The sequence below is a fragment of the Mesoplodon mirus genome (genome assembly GCF_964341445.2).
Source record: "Mesoplodon mirus genome assembly, chromosome: 10".
In the NCBI taxonomy this organism is placed as follows: Eukaryota; Metazoa; Chordata; class Mammalia; order Artiodactyla; family Ziphiidae; genus Mesoplodon; species Mesoplodon mirus.
The window spans coordinates 6,100,968-6,117,136 of record NC_138986.1 but is presented as its reverse complement, the minus strand read 5'-3'; the positions used below and the strand labels follow the sequence as shown (position 1 = coordinate 6,117,136).

General features: G+C 35.7%; 1 protein-coding gene across 7 annotated transcripts in view; it reads right to left on the bottom strand.

Moving 5' to 3' along the window:
* Positions 1–16,169, bottom strand: part of PRKN (parkin RBR E3 ubiquitin protein ligase) — a 1,310,471-nt gene that overhangs the window by 1,053,299 nt on the left and 241,003 nt on the right. For all 7 annotated transcript variants that reach the window (XM_082633515.1, XM_082633514.1, XM_082633517.1 and 4 more), the window contains exon 2: positions 9,248–9,411. In XM_082633515.1, coding sequence (XP_082489641.1) covers positions 9,248–9,411 — 164 coding nt within the window. The remainder of the gene's footprint in view (positions 1–9,247; positions 9,412–16,169) is intronic.

Here is a 16,169-nt window from a genome sequence, read left to right as displayed (position 1 = left end):
ATATGCTAAAAGAATCTTTTTTCTTTTTCTTCAAGTCTGCATTTATTCATGGCAGTCCTCAAAGATGTTTCATGAGTCCGCAGGGGCACACAAAAGTCAAGACTACCTTTCAACAGAAAAATAATATTTCTGAGCGTTCTGAATTATGCAAAGAGGTACGTAATTCAGAGATTCTTTCTGACATATAAACAGCCAGACACAAACAGATAAAATAAGGGTCTTTCTGAAATGATCACTTGCTCTGTATAGATCATCATCCATTGATTCTAGACCCTGACATTCTGCAGTGCTTACCAGCTGCCACAACAACATACCAGTTCTTTGGAGGAACTCACGTGTATATCTACATTTTACCTACATGAATGAGGCGAGCAGTCAGTCCCATTAACAAGTCAACCCTTTGGGAAAAATTCTTGTATTCTTCCTGAAGTGTTTGAGAGTCTTATTTACACAATTGTACTCTTAGATACAATGAAATCATGGTACGATTGCTCTTAGTAAAATGGTGTCTAACCTGGCTTCCTTTTATCTTACAATCAGAGAAAAATAGAATTTTAAGTAAAACATATTAGCCATTTATACTGTCATCTGCAGAATTCCTCTTTTATATACAAACAAAAAATCATGGTGGGACTGCATTCTATGTTCTAGCCTAGCCTCTTTTTGTCTTATATTCAAGAGAGAAAGTAAAAAGAACTTAAATAAATTTAGTTTATAACTGAAACCATTTCATCCCTAAATTCCTTCTATTATATAAATGTATGGCACCAATCAAAGGGGAGCAATATTTATGTGAATGTTTTCTCCAACCATTATAACCACAATGGTTACATGAGGTGCTCATTTATTGCCTAAAACTATAGTATATCACTCTCAAATCAATTTGGAAAATGTACAATTAGAGTACACAATTGTTATGAACTGTTTATTTTTCTTTATTTGAAATAGTTGGTAAATAAACACTAATTTAAATAAATAAATAATTTAAATAATTTAAATAAATAAATACTAACCATGTCTATTCAGACCCATAAGGTGCTAAGGAGTCTGTTTAAGAATTTTTAAAAAATGCCTAATACTTCCATAAGTTTTATTGACTTATTGACTCATTATGAACTAATCTTTGTCTCTGAGAATCAGCTAAATTATTTTCTAATTTCTTATGTTGAAAATCACATTAATAAATACTGTTCCATTAAAATAGATGCAAATAACAAGCTTGTGTATTTTCTATAGGAAGAGAGAGTTTCTATTCCTCTGTAAAAGAGGGTAGAACTTATGTTTTTCTGCATTTTTTTAAATTAAACTTTATCTTGAGATGCTTGCCGATGCACATGTTGTTGTCAGAAATAACACCGAGATATCCCAGGAACTCTTTTCCCAGTTTCCCCCATGACAACATCTTACGAAAGTATACTAAATCATCACGATCATACTATCAGCATTGGTATAGTCAAGATTCATCACCACAAGGGTCCCTCCTCTTGTCCTTTTTACTGCCACACACTCTTTTCTTCTCCCACACCCTCCTTAACCTCTAGTAACCATTCATCTCTCCTCCATTTCTACAATTTTGTCATGTGAAAAATGTTCTAGTAATGGAATCATTTGGAATGTGACCTTTTGGTATTGGCTTTTTTTCACTCAGCATAATTCTCTTGAGGGACTTCCCTGGTGTTGCAGTGGTTAAGACCCCTCAGTCCCAAAGCAGGGGGCCTGGGTTTGATCCCTGGTCAGGGAACTAGATACCACATGCATGACGCAACGAAGAGTTTGCATGCTGCAGCTAAGGAACCTGACTACCGCAACTAAGGAGTTGGTGAGCCACAACTGAGGAGCCTGCCTGCTGCAACTAAAACCCTGCGCAACCAAATTAATTAATTAATTATTAAAAAATGATAATTCTCTTGAGATCCATCCAAAATGTTGTGTGTATCAATAGTTCTTGGGTTTTTTTTTTTTATTATCACTGAGTATGGTATGGATTGACCACAGTTTGTGCAATCATTCACCTGTTGAAGGACATCAGGATTGTTTTCATTTTTTGGCTAATATGAATGAAGCTGCTATAAACATTCATGTATTGGTTTTTGTGTCATATGGTAAATGCAAGTTTAGCTTTTTAAGAAACCATCACATTCTCCTCCAGAGTGGCTGTACAGTTTTATATTCCCACTAGCAATATATCAATGACTCAGTTTCTCCACATCCTCATCAGCATTTAGTGTTGTCACTATTTTATATTTTAATCTTTTACCTATCTTAGTGGTTTCTCTAGTGCTTATACATTCATAACTTGTCATACTTTGCTGGGGTTGTCATTTTATATGTTCAAGTAAAGTATAGAAACCTACTCTCTTTATGTCTCTTTATCTCTCTGTTTATATTTGTCTTAAATAGTCCCTCTAAATACATTTAGAACCACAAAAGACATTGTTATAATTTTTTCTATAATCCTCAAACATAATTTAGAAACCTAAAGAGGAGAAGGAAAGTCAATTGTATTTAACCATACTTTTGCTTACTGTGTTCTTCCTTCCTGATGTTCCACAGTTCATTCTTCTATCATTTTCTTTTGTATTAAAGAACTTCCTTCTTTGATTCATTCTTTTAGGGTAGTTTTGCTGGTGACAATTTCTATTAGTATTTCTTCACCCAAAAATATAGTAACTTCTCCTTTATTCCTTAAAGATATTTTTGCTGGGTCTAGGTTTCTGGATTAAAAGTTCTTTTCTTTTTCAGCACTTGAAGAATATTGTGCCATTTCCTTTTGACCTTCATAGTTGCTCATGAGAAATCCACTGTCATTCAAATTGTTTTTTCCATTATGGGTAAATTGTACATTTTCTCTAGCTGCTTTCAAGACTTTTGTCTTGTATTTAGTTTTCAGAAGTTTAATTATGATGTGTGGATTTCTTTGAATGTATCCAATTTTGGATTCTCTCAGCTTCATTAATCTGTAAGTTTGTCTCTTAAAAAATTTGGCAAGTTTTCAGCCATTATTTTTTTAAGCACTTTTCCCTACCTTCTTTTATCCTCTCCTTCCAGGATTTTGATGACACAATTTTAAGTGTAGTTTTATAGATCCATATGTTTCTGAGGCTCTTTTTTCTTTATTTTTTTATTCTATTTTCTCTCTGTTCAGATTGTGCAATTTGTATTGTTCTATCTTCCAGTTCACTAACATTTTCCTCTGCCTCCACCATTCTACTGTTGAGCCCACCCAGTGAGCTTTCTATTTGTTACTATATTCTTCAGTTCTATGGTTTCCATTTGATTCTTCTTTATATATTCTACTTCTTTCTCAGACTCTTTTTTTCATATTTCAAGCATGTTCATAACTGTTCATTGAAGCATTTTATCATGGCTACTTAAAATATCTGTCAGATAATTCTAACATCTCTGTCATCTTAGTATTAACAACTATTGATTGTTTTTTCATTCAGCTTGAGGGCTTCCTGGTTCTTGGTGGTTTTCTTTTGATATCTGGCCATTTTCTCATTACATTATGAGACTGTGGCTTTTACTTAAACTTTCTATTTTAGCTTTTATGACACTGCTCCAGCTGCAAAAGGGGGGTACCACTTATTACTGCTGGTGGAAACAGAAGTCCAAGTTCTCCATTTGGTATCTGTTGACACCTGACATGAAGTAGGGACTCCTCATTATTGCTGTGTGGTAGTGATTTCTAGCCCCACACACAGTCTCCATTGGCACTGTGGTAGAAGTGGCCTGATGGTGGAACTCTACTCAATACTCTGTAATGGCCTATATGGGAAAAGAATCTAAAAAAGTGTGGAAATATGCATGTGTATAACTGATTCACTTTGCTGTACACTTGAAACTAACACAACATTGTAAATCAACTGTACTCCAATAAAAATTTTAAAAATGTACACATGAGTAGAATTAGGGGTCTGCTGGTATGCTTTTCCCTATCATCTGAATTTTTAAAAATAACATATTAATTCTATAATAGAAAAATATAGCCTAAGTATATTAAAAGGGAAATAATAATGTTGGAAAAAATTTAAAGGACATTAAGAAAATATCAACTTTTAAAAATTTAGTTAAGCAATACTTACTTATCTTAGAGGAAGTTCAAGGAACATTCAGGGTATTCATAACACCCTTGTGAAGTTTTTAAAGTTTCAAAACTTAGCAGGTTAATTAGAGATATCAGCAAAACAATATATAATATTTTTTTGAAATAGGTAAATATTCTTACAGATTTCCAAAACTTGAATTTGTTAGTCATTGGACATAGTTTACTTTGTCAGTGAAAGCTGGTTTTCACTACTTTCAAATTTTGAAATGTATATGGTGTATATCACTAAAAACATAGCCAATTAAATAATTTGGCTTTTAGGGTCATTCATTTTTCTTTAGTATTTACAACCTAAGCTATTAAAGTCTTAATGTCTCTGGTCTTCCAAGCTCAGATATTGTTATATCACAAAGATTAACAGGAGTAATAAACTGATGTCCTTTAATACTTATTGCAAAATGACCTATTTCATGAAAAGATGGTCTCCAAATGTGTATATACATTTTAAAGATCATAAAATTGAATATTTAATGAAAGGAATTTTTGACCATCCACCTGAATGAATCCTTTTATAAAGCAAACATTTCTACGTAAAACAGTTATATTTTATTTTCTACTTTGTAAGTCTAATTCATTATTACAAAGATAATAAAATAGAATAACTTTCCTCTAACACTAATTAAATATAATGAGGTTTCTCATATCCTGGTTGTGATGGTGAATTTTATGTGTCAACTTGAGTGGGCCATGGAGTGCCCAGACATTTGGTCAGATATTAGCCTAGGTGCATCTGTGAGGGTGTGCCCAGATGAGATTATTATTGGAATCAGCAGATTGAGTAAATCAGATACCTCTTCTCCCCCAGATAAGTGGGCCCCATCCAGTCAGTTTAAGGCCCGAACAAAACGGTTGACCCTCCCACGAGTAAGAGAGAATTCCTCCTGCCCAACAGCCATCTAGCTGGGACACTGGTTTTTTTTTGCAGCCTTGGACTTGAGCTGAAGCATCAGCTCTTTCTGGGTCTCAAGCCTACCAGCCTTCAGATTGGAAGGACACCGTCACTTCTTCCAGTTTACAAGCCTTCAGACTCAGACTGAAACTAAGCTTGTTGACTGCATATCTTGGGACTTGTCAGCCTCCATAATATGTGACCAATTCTTCGTTATCTATCTATCTATCTATTGGTTCTGTTTCTCTGGAGAACTCTGACTAATACACAGGCTAATAACCTATACTGATATTAATAATATAAATAATAATACAACTCATGTGAATACAGTGAATTCTGCTCAAACAAAATCTTACATAAATTCTCAAGTCCCTGTAATTTTGTTAGTCTAATTGCAAAGTTCATCAGTTTTAGTATATACAACTACATTAGAACCTTATTTTCCTTGTATACATTTGAATAATAAATTGAAAACTATGTAGAGGTGATTTCAGGCATTCTTGATATGCAGTGTGTCAGAAATGAAGGATAGGAGAAAGGGTGACCCATCATTTGAATAGGCCCTGAATACTCTGTTGCAAGAGCTGACAATAACTCTTTACAAAGAAAAAAATATCAATTCACTGTGAATAATATGTCAAAGACTAATATTTTATATTTCATCTTGTAAGTATAAGGAAAATGATAACATGCACAGAAACATTGTTTATGAAGTAGGAAAAAATGTGGAGCTCTTTCCAATTCGCTTCTAACAAACATAGTGTGGGGCAGATATCTACTTTATAAAAATATATCTTAAAAGCAATAATACCATGATGAAACTTTGCTGAACAGTACAGCCATAGGTGTCTATTTTTACTAAATACTAGAGGAATAGTAAAGTTTTTTTAAGCTGACTAAATTCAAATTGTACTATTCTTAAGTAAAACCTGTATATATAAGGTTCAAACATTTATTTATAAACTCCACAAAGTTCTTTTTAGTTAAAATGTATAAATATTACATACACACACACACACACACACACACACACACATTTTACTGCCCCAGTAAAATATGCATCCTATTTTCATTGCCTTAACTGTTTAAACTATTGCAGATATACTCATCATAAGTCATAATGGAAAGCTGTCATGTTATTTAAGGTGACCACTTAGACCCTGAAGTAACTGCCTAATAATAATGATGACAATCATGATAGTGATGATGCCAATAAATGCTCACATTTAGATAGTGTTTACTATATGTTGTACTCTGTTCTAAGAGTTTTACATAAATTAACTTAGTCCTCACAAAATCTCAATGAGATGGGTATTATTATTATTCCCATTTTACAAATGAGCAAACTGAAACACAGAGAGGCCATATTCTCTAAGTATATAAGATACCTTTTAAAAAATTGTTTTGCCTTAATTTGTAATATTAAAAACTAGATACTCCCTAAATATAATATAAACACTCTTATTACAGAGAATTATCTAGATACTTAGAAATGAAGATTATACAACAACATGGAAAATGCCTATGATATAATATTAAGTGAAAGAATACAGAATATAAAATTGCATTTTCACACTAATTACAACTGTATAAAAGTCAGCCATGCACATAGTCAAGGGCTAGGAAATGTGCAACACAGTGCAGGACCTGCTGCTCCTCCAGGAACTCCTTCTGTCTCTCCTTTCCCTCAATGACCAGCTGGGCCGTGCTCACTACATAGTCCCATGATTCATACTGAGCCCCTGCAATCTGGCTTTTTCCAACTACAGTCTTGGCCTGGAGTCCTGAAGGTCCCTAATTCACCACCACAGTCACCAAGTCCAAAGGCTCTTTTCTTCACCATCCTCCATCTTTTCACAGCACATATATTCTTTACCAGTAATTTTCTTTTCCAAACTATCTTCAGAAGTGTCAGTTGGATGGATGATGCCTCTTTTACTGGCTCCTCCCCTGTTACCTAACAGATTTCCTGTGCCGCTGTCCTCTGTATCATGGCAACTGAATCTGCTCCAGTAACCACAATATTTACCTCCATGTAGGTAGTCCTCAAATATAAAGCAAGCCCTAAGCTCCACACCTAAGTTCAGCTGCCTGCCAGCATCTCCCACTGGCATTAATTCTTGTCATGGATGAAACTCCTCATCCTGCTCACGATCAAACTGGATCTCCAGACTCCTATTTCTCTCTAGGGCACCCTATTTTGCTCTAGCTCTCCATACATGAAACCTCAATGTCACATGGGTCAAAGCTCTGTAAAATACAGCTCCCAACTCCCTTCTTACCCCATCTTCAGCATCTCCTCTAGGTTCTAGAAGAATAGGAACCTATGCTTGTTCCCAAGCACACACTATGCTCATTCTCCATGTCCAGAACCCTACGCGAGTTTCAATTCATCCATGAAGTCTTTCTTGGTGACTTTCACTCAGATGTGTCTTCTCCACCTTTAAAATTTCATAACACTTATATTTCAGTTTTCATATGGCAGTTATCATGTTTGACATCCTTATGTTATACCTATTTGGTTGAGCTACATGAAATTGCTAATAGTTTTAACCTATATGGTTCAACCTAATATTTCTGTTGATTTTAGAGGCCCTAAGTAAACAGCAGTCTCTACAAGAGTAGGGATGAGTTTTGCCTTTCTTTGGGATCCCCTGAGAAGCCCAGAACATTGGAAGTGTTTGTCAAAATAAAGAATCTTAATCAATCTATCTATATATCTACATTTATATCTCTATCTTATCCATATCTATCTACCTATCTATCTATAAAAGTCAATTGTCTGTAGCAATTAGTGTAACCTATCAGCTCCAGTGGTAGAGGTGAGAAGATTTAGAACCTGAAACTTCAAAACTTCTGGTAACATAAAATACTTTGGTTCAAGAAGCTGTTTTAAAATAATTTATGAAGGAAACATTCTTGGATTTAGAGTTTGGCAGGTACAGTAAAAAAGCTTTTCAGTTGACTGAAAAAAAAAATCAAAACCTTTTTAGCACAGGCACTTCCCTTATAAAAACAAATTGCCTAAAAGCAAAGCACAGCAGTTTGTGCACAGTGAGCACGTGCCTCCTGCCGTCACAGGAGGGGTGCTGGAGGAGGAGGGAACGATTTGCACTTCTATAGCTTCTTTTGTACGCCCAGATTCGAAAGCATTTCACAAAGCAGTAAACATCATCACCAAGAAGAGATAGTGACAGGATGTCCATAAAGTAGGGACTCTGAGTAGAGACACAGCAGCGCCCGCACAGCTGTAAACAGAATCGCAATTCATCTGCGCTGGCTAAGAAAGGGAGAAAATGTGTCTGCAGGGTTCTTCAGCATCACCTGAACCATCCACAGAAAGCAACTCGTTTCTTATACTTTCTCAAAGAAGGACTTCAATCCATATTGAGTCCTATTTGCTGGCGTCCTCAACAAATTACAGGTCTCCACTTCTAGGTGACGGCACTGCTCATCAATCAATCGCCTACCCAATTCTCCCCTTCTACAGAAATCACTGTTGTGAATGAAACACCCAGATGAAAAGGATATAGCCCTTTGATGGTACCTGGAGCCATGCGGTGCCCTGAAAGCATTAGGGACAGGAGAGGAAACACACACTGCTCCCTCTCTAATGTTTCAGCGGCCCATTCTAGGGAAAATGTTACTAAAGCTTGGAGAAATTGAATACAAAGGTGGACTTTTGCTGTGCGTCAGTCTTGCTTCACCACAGCTTGGGCACTGCGATTCTGACGGGGCAGGGAGCTCTCAATCCTGCTGTGAACGGCCCTGAGCCCTGCACCTCCCCTACTGAGCCCCGGCAGCAGACCTAGGACCATCCTCCAGGGGTCACAATTGGGTTACACATTCCTCACAGCACAGTGACTGAGCAACCTGATTTGGAACAATTTATTTGAATCCTTCTTCATTAAGATTCAAATGGAATAAGTAAGGTAGAAATTGAACAGACAGAGAAATTGTGCCTTGCTTCTCCTGCAGTCAGTAAACATTTATTCACTACGCCCAGTTTGTGTGCTCTCTCTCTTTTCCCTCTCTCGCTCACAGTTATTCTTCCAATCCTTCGGGCTTGCTGTTTTAATGCATAATTAAGAAGGTCAGAATTAATGAAGCGGTATGGAGTAAAGTTCAAGGAATCCCCAGGCACTATTTATTCTATTAGATCTCAGGCATGAATGTCAGCTTGGCAGCAGAAGCAGCAGAAGCAATGGGGTTGGCTACATCCCAGGAACGATCCACTAAGGGAGACTCACCCGCACTGTCAAGTCATTCCTCAGCTCCTTCCCTGCGAAAATCACACGTAACTGGTCAGCTGGAACCCCCTGTCGCTTAGCAACCACCTCCTTGAGCTGGAAGATGCTGGTGTCAGAATCGACCTCCACTGGGAAACCATGGCTGGAGTTGAACCTGACAAACACTGACCAAGAAAATTGGAGGGGAAAAAAAAAAAAGTAAGCATTACTCGAAGCCCTTAAATGGCAATAGCAACATTTCTAAACTGATTTACCCATCACCCACCCTTTGATGAACAGCATGCATTTTCTTTCACTTAGAACATAAAACTTAATGCTATGGAGTAACATTTGGAGAAAAATGGAATTTCCCTGGGGGACTTTCCTTTCATATATTAGTCAGTGACCCGCAAACAAAATTGCCTGCTCCCTTTGACATCCATCTTAGGAAACAGAGGGACTCGAGCAGAACACTTGCTTGATTGGAATTGTAAGCTTCCCATGAGCTTATCAGAGAGATTCAGCTCTGACAGCCTGTACAAACTCACACTGCCTCTACAGTGCCCCTCTTAATAAAAAATCAAATGCATTGTGTTAGCACCCAAGGTACAGCAATGGAAGAAAAACAAGCCACTTTATAGATCAGAGTGAAGACCCAGCAGAGCCCTAAGCACTGGTGGTCCCAGCCAAAAGGCTTCACTGGGTCTTATGGAAATATATATTTGCCCTTTCTTTTGAAACTAGTGATATACCCTTTCTCTTTTTGGAAACACCGGTCCCCTCAAGACCCAGGCTGGAGCCTCACAGTCTTCTTACATGCCCTCTTCTCACTGCCAACTGCCCCGCCACCTCAGTGGCTCTTGCAACTGCCCTTTCCTTCCACTCCTTCTGTCACTACGCTCATTCAATCACGTCTAGATTCCTGCAACAGCCTCCCAGCTGGAGTCTTAATATACTCTCTTCACCTCTGAAATGTCCTACACTGTTCTGCAAAGTAAACCGTATTAATCTAGAGGCCTCGCTGTGTTGTAGCCCTCAAATCCTTTAAAGGCGCAAATCTTTCAAACTAAATGCTCCCAAAAAACATATAGCAGAAAATGCTTGCCTGCACCCCTTGCCTCTGTTCATGTCACTCCCTTCCTCACCTCTGCCTTTTGAAAGCCTGTTCACCTCCACGATCCATCTCAAATGTGACCTCCTCCAAGAGGCCTCTCACTATCAGCACCCTCAAGACAGAGCTCACCACTTCAGGGCTCCAGTGGCTTTTACTGTGTACGTCTTACAAGACTTGCCACATTCTCTCATGGAAGCAGTATAGCAGAGGTGACAAATACATCCTCCAAAATGAGAGGACCTATTCACCAATTCCTATAAGTCCCTTATCAGCTCAGGAGACTGGGGTAAACACATTAACCTTCACTCTTTAACTCTCAGTTCCCTAATCTTCAAAATATAAATAAACCACAGAGTGTGTTCTATGATACATTAAGTAATTTTATAGTGTTTATAACTATCACATAATTACTTTAAAAAATAATGAATATTTGTATATGTCTTTGGTATATATTTTACCTCTTTAAAAGATTATACACTCCTCAAGGTCAGGCACTATAGCTTATTTTCTGCTGTATCTCCTTTATTTATTTTTTAATAAATAAATAAATATTTTGTTTTTTTGGCTGCATTGCGTCTTCATTGCTGCATGCAGCCTTTCTCTAGTTGCACCAAGCTGGGGCTACTCTGTGTTGCAGTGTGCGGGCTTCTCATTGCAGTGGCTTCTCTTGTTGTGGAGCATGGGCTCTAGGCACGTGGGCTTCAGTAGTTGTGGATCATATTGCCTTATTCCTCCTGCAACTCACCATGATTTTGCATAGAATGCTTCTTAGACTCTAATGCCATGGACTATTTTGCTTTATCAATAAATGATGAGAACTTGAATTGTGAAAAATAATAAAATCCATTTTTTGTTATTTATGGTAGTTAGGTTCTATAAAGTCACGACAAACACTGAACTAGTGAATACTGAACCACTGCTCCTAGGAAAAATACAGGGTTATGTTCCTGTGAGCCTCTGGTCACAACATTTTCATCAACCAATCAATACATAGCCTTGTTTTATGTGTGTGTCTGTTTAAAGACACCTTATTTAATATACACAGTTGATGCATTAACAATGAACTCATGGCCAGCAGCAATCAAACTCATACCTGAACGAAGCTTCTTTAACACACATATTCTCTCCACAAGGCACATCATTGCCTTCCTGTACTTAGGACACTAGACAGCATTTCAACATTAGCCTTGGGGGTCATTTTAAAGAGCAAAATCACCAAGAAAAGGCACAAAAATGTGAAAACACAGCACTAAATAGAGCATAAAAAGGACACTTGTTGACAGTATGATAACTGAAACAAGAAAGGAGAGCACAGCCTTGTTCTATCTCAGCTAGGAATCTGCACAGGGAGCTGCTCAAATTTCCTCACTATTCTGTATTTGTCTGTCAATGACCAAGAAAGTGCCGCAAGCATTGATTTTGAGGTTAGAATACAATACATTTTACCATGTAGATGAATTTGCAAATATGGAACCCATGAATAAGGAAGACTGATTTATTACAATAGGATAAAGTTCTGTGGGGGAATGGAAAAGAAAAACAAGTTTGAGAAAAAGAAATACAAAATTTCTTACTACTAAAGATGAGCTTTTTGTGTATTATTAAACTGAAGATAGTGAAAAGCAAATCATGAAAGTTTTAAAATCCCACTGAAAACATTTTTTTACAATGCAATTGTTTTATTATTTAAACCTTAATATAAGCAGTATGACAATACTGCGAATATTAAAGCCTACAATAAATTTTATACCAACTTAAAAATGTGCAAGATTTGAGCAAAATAGAAGATTACTGACTCTAATATAATAACATTAATATGAAATCACAATGAAGTTGATTAATATAAAGAAATAAAAACTGCACCAACTCCAAACTGAAAAATCATCCTACTTAGAGTCAATTGGTGGAAACAAGCATCAATTTAGTGATGTGGACACAAACTTGAGATCACATTGTTCTGCTATTCCACGGTTTTGTTTCTTTGTATTTTTGTTTGCTCAATCACTAATAAAATATTTTTAAAATATTTTATTTGCTTTTTTTATAGAAACAATTTTCAAACAATTTTTCATTCTCAGTTGCTTCAGTCAAAAAGAGGTTTATAAAGATATCCAAGAAATACAGTTCTTCTGATAGGAAGGGAATTTTAGGGAAAGCTAGTATTATATAAACATATAATGATATTAAATGTTCCCAGTTTATGTCTCTCCCTTCCAGAGATGGGATAACTTGCTATCTTTGTGAATAAAATTAATTTGCCCCAGCTTTTTGCTGTTGTTGTTTTTAATGGCAACTTATAGGCCTTTATCTTTAATTCTTTTCTTGCTATCAAGAAATTTTCCATGTGACACTAAGGCAAGTTTATTTCACTAATTTTTTTTGTATTGAAGTATAGATGATTTACAATGTTGTGTTAGTTTCAAGTGTACAGCATAGTGATTCATTATTTTTGCAGATTATACTCCATTATAGGTTATTACAAGATAATGGGTATAATTCCCTGTGCTACACAGTATATCTTTGTTGCTCATCTAGCTTATGTATAGTAGTTTGTATTTGTTAATTCCATACTTCTAATTCACCCCCCCATATGGTAACTACAAGTTTGTTTTCTATGTCCATGAGTCTGTCTCTGTTTTGCATATACATTCATTTGTATTATTTTTTAGATTTAATGTATAAGTGATATACAGTATTTGTCTTTCTCTGTCTTACTTATTTCACTAAGCATAATATTCTCTAGGTCCATCCACATTGTTGCAAATGGCAGTATTTCATTCTTTTTATGGCCAAATAATATTCACATATATATAAATTCATGTTTCATGTATATATTCATATATATAGATATATCACTTTTTTAATCCAATAGTCTGTTGATATATTAAAACATCTATTTGTGGATTGCTTCCATGTCCAGGCTATTGTAAATAGTGCTGCTGTGAACACTGGGGTGCATGTGTTTGAATTAGTGTTTTCAATTTTTCTGGATATATATCCAGGAGTGGAATTGCTGGATCATATGGTAGTTCTATTTTTAGTTTTTTGAGGAACCTCCATACTATTTTCCATAGTGGCTGCACCAATATACATTCCCATCAACAGTACACAAGGGTTCCCTTTTCTCCACATCCTCTCCAACATTTGTTATTTGTAGATTTTTTCATGATAGTCATTCTGACAGGTATGAGGTAGCACCTCACTGTGGTTTCAATTTGCATTTCTCCAATAATTCACGATGTTAGACATATTTTCATGTGTCCGTTAGCCACTAATTTTCAAGATGAAGAAAATGAATATAATTAAATTACTTGAATTGAGTAAAAGAAAGGAAGAAGTAAATGTTTTCATTGTAAGCTAATATACATTATTGATTTGTGCATTAAAGACATTTAAGCTAATCTCTTCTAAAGTCAGCATTACATTACTGTTGAGTGAATGAAGAAACACACTTGAAAGAGTGTCTGGCACACAGTAAACATTCACTAAATGATAGTACTAATTGTGTATAAGAAGTGTCTTCCATTGACTTAATACAATTCATAATTAATGGTTAACAAAATGGTTAGTGAGTCTTTGTCCCATAGACCAAAACTTACACTATAGTTTCATTCTTAAACTTAAAATACAAAATTCCACTTGCAAATATATTTTCTAACTTCCCAGCGAAGACTTAGACCTGTGGCAGAACCACTCAACATGTGCCAGGGCAGAGTGTGAATTCAGATACAGAGCTCTCAAGCCAGGCCACCTGGGTGAACTCTCTTCTCAACCTTCCTGATGTGTCACTTAACCTTTCCATGCTTTAATACCCTCAAAATTAAAAACAGCATTGATGTCTACTTTCTAGGGTTGCTACAAGGATTTAATGGCTGACTACATGTATGTTGTGGACACTCAGTAAATGTTAGCAGCTATAATTAAACAATAAAAATTAACCACATTTTCCAAAATAAATTGGAAAATAGCTTTCTGGTAGTCATCAAAATGATGTTACATTCTTAAGCTCCACTTAGATATATTTGTTAAAATCCTCTCTTAAAATCTCTATAGATGTGAAGAAACTGGAACTCCATACATTGCTGGTGGGAATGTAAAATGGTGCAGTCACTTTGGAAAACAGTCTGAGGAACAGGCAGCTCCTCAGACAGTTAAACACATAAAGTTACCATATAACCCAGCAATTCTACTCCTAAGCATATACTCAAGAGAAATGAAAACATATGTCCATGTAAAACCTTATACATGAGTGTTCATATCTGCCTCCTTTTTAACAGCCAAAAGATGGATTAATTAATAAATGGATATATGCACACATGGTATATTCATACAATGAAATATTTTGTGGTAATTAAAAAGGGATGAAGTACTGATTCATACTACAACATTAATGAAACTTAAATACTAAGTATTATAAAAGAAGCCAGTTACAAAAGACCACAAGTTATATTATTCCATTCATATTAAATATCCAGAACAGGCAAATCTTTAGACACAGAAAGTATATTAGTGGTTCACTGGGGCTGTAGTGGAGAGCATTTGGGAAGAAATGAGAGTTACTGCTAAAGGGTAAGGGTTTCTCCTCAGGGTGATGAAATCTTCTAAAATTGATAGTGGTGATAGTTGCAGAACTCTGAATATACCAAAAAACACTGAATTTACACTTTAAATGGGTGAAACTTTTAGTATGTCACTTATATCTCCGTATAGCTTTCTACCCACAACTCCCCCCAAAACATCTCTAGATAGTCATCACTTGTTAAAGTACTTGGCAAAAGACAGTTACTTAGTACTTTGGGAATAAGCAAATAAATGAATGTGCATTCACTTAATCTTAATGGCTTTCTTTCCTATTTTTATTCATCTGCGAAGACTGCAATTACAGGAAGAAATTTAAAAAATTCATAAACATCATCTTTTGCATTTAGATGTTTGTTTTTATAATGTGATAAAGTTTTGTTGTTAAATATCTCACAGTTGCTGTACCTAGAAGTGCTTTTAGGACCCACACTAGTGCTAATGGTATGAAAAAAAGGCAACATATATTTCAATGTTAATACAGAAGCTCTAATTTGCTCAAATTATTAACACTGTTCTAATTTCCATATGCTCTAAAGTCAGTATGAATAAGATTTAGAACAAATTGCTGGTGACATTAAAATTCATTCGTTTGTACTTTCAACAAATATTTACTGAATAAGTATCTATGTGCTAGGCACAGTGCTACAAACTGATGCCACAAAAATGAATAACACAGCCTGGGGGCAGAGATGACAAAACAGAATTATGCACTACAACATGCTGTATGTTAATATTAGGGTTTGTACCATGTGCAATACACCGAATGCTTTGAGAACAGAGAAGAGGGAGTGGCTAAAGGCTGGAGGAGTTAAAAATATTTCAGAGATAAAGGAAAATTTATGGCAGATACAGAAAAATAAGGGATTTTCAACTGGATTTTTTTTTATTGCGACAGAAGAAAAGTCATAGTATACTAATTACTCTTTTAGGAAAAACCAAGGTGTTTTCATTAGCCATGAGGATATCAGTATTATAATGGATGAATGTATTTGCAGTAGCGAGTGATCAGACAGCACTAAGTGTCTTAAATAATTCTGAGAACTCTAAAGGTGTCTCTTAAAACTTTTAAAAGGCTAAGTTTTCTATTGCACAAAAGAACAATCTTTCAATATTCAGACAATATGTTAGCTCATCTGGGTATCCCACATTTAAAAAGGAATATGTTAAAATATCTACATGTTTATATTCTGAACTGTATGATATTCTAAAAGTTGTATCATGATTATGAACTTCACACCTGAGGCCAAT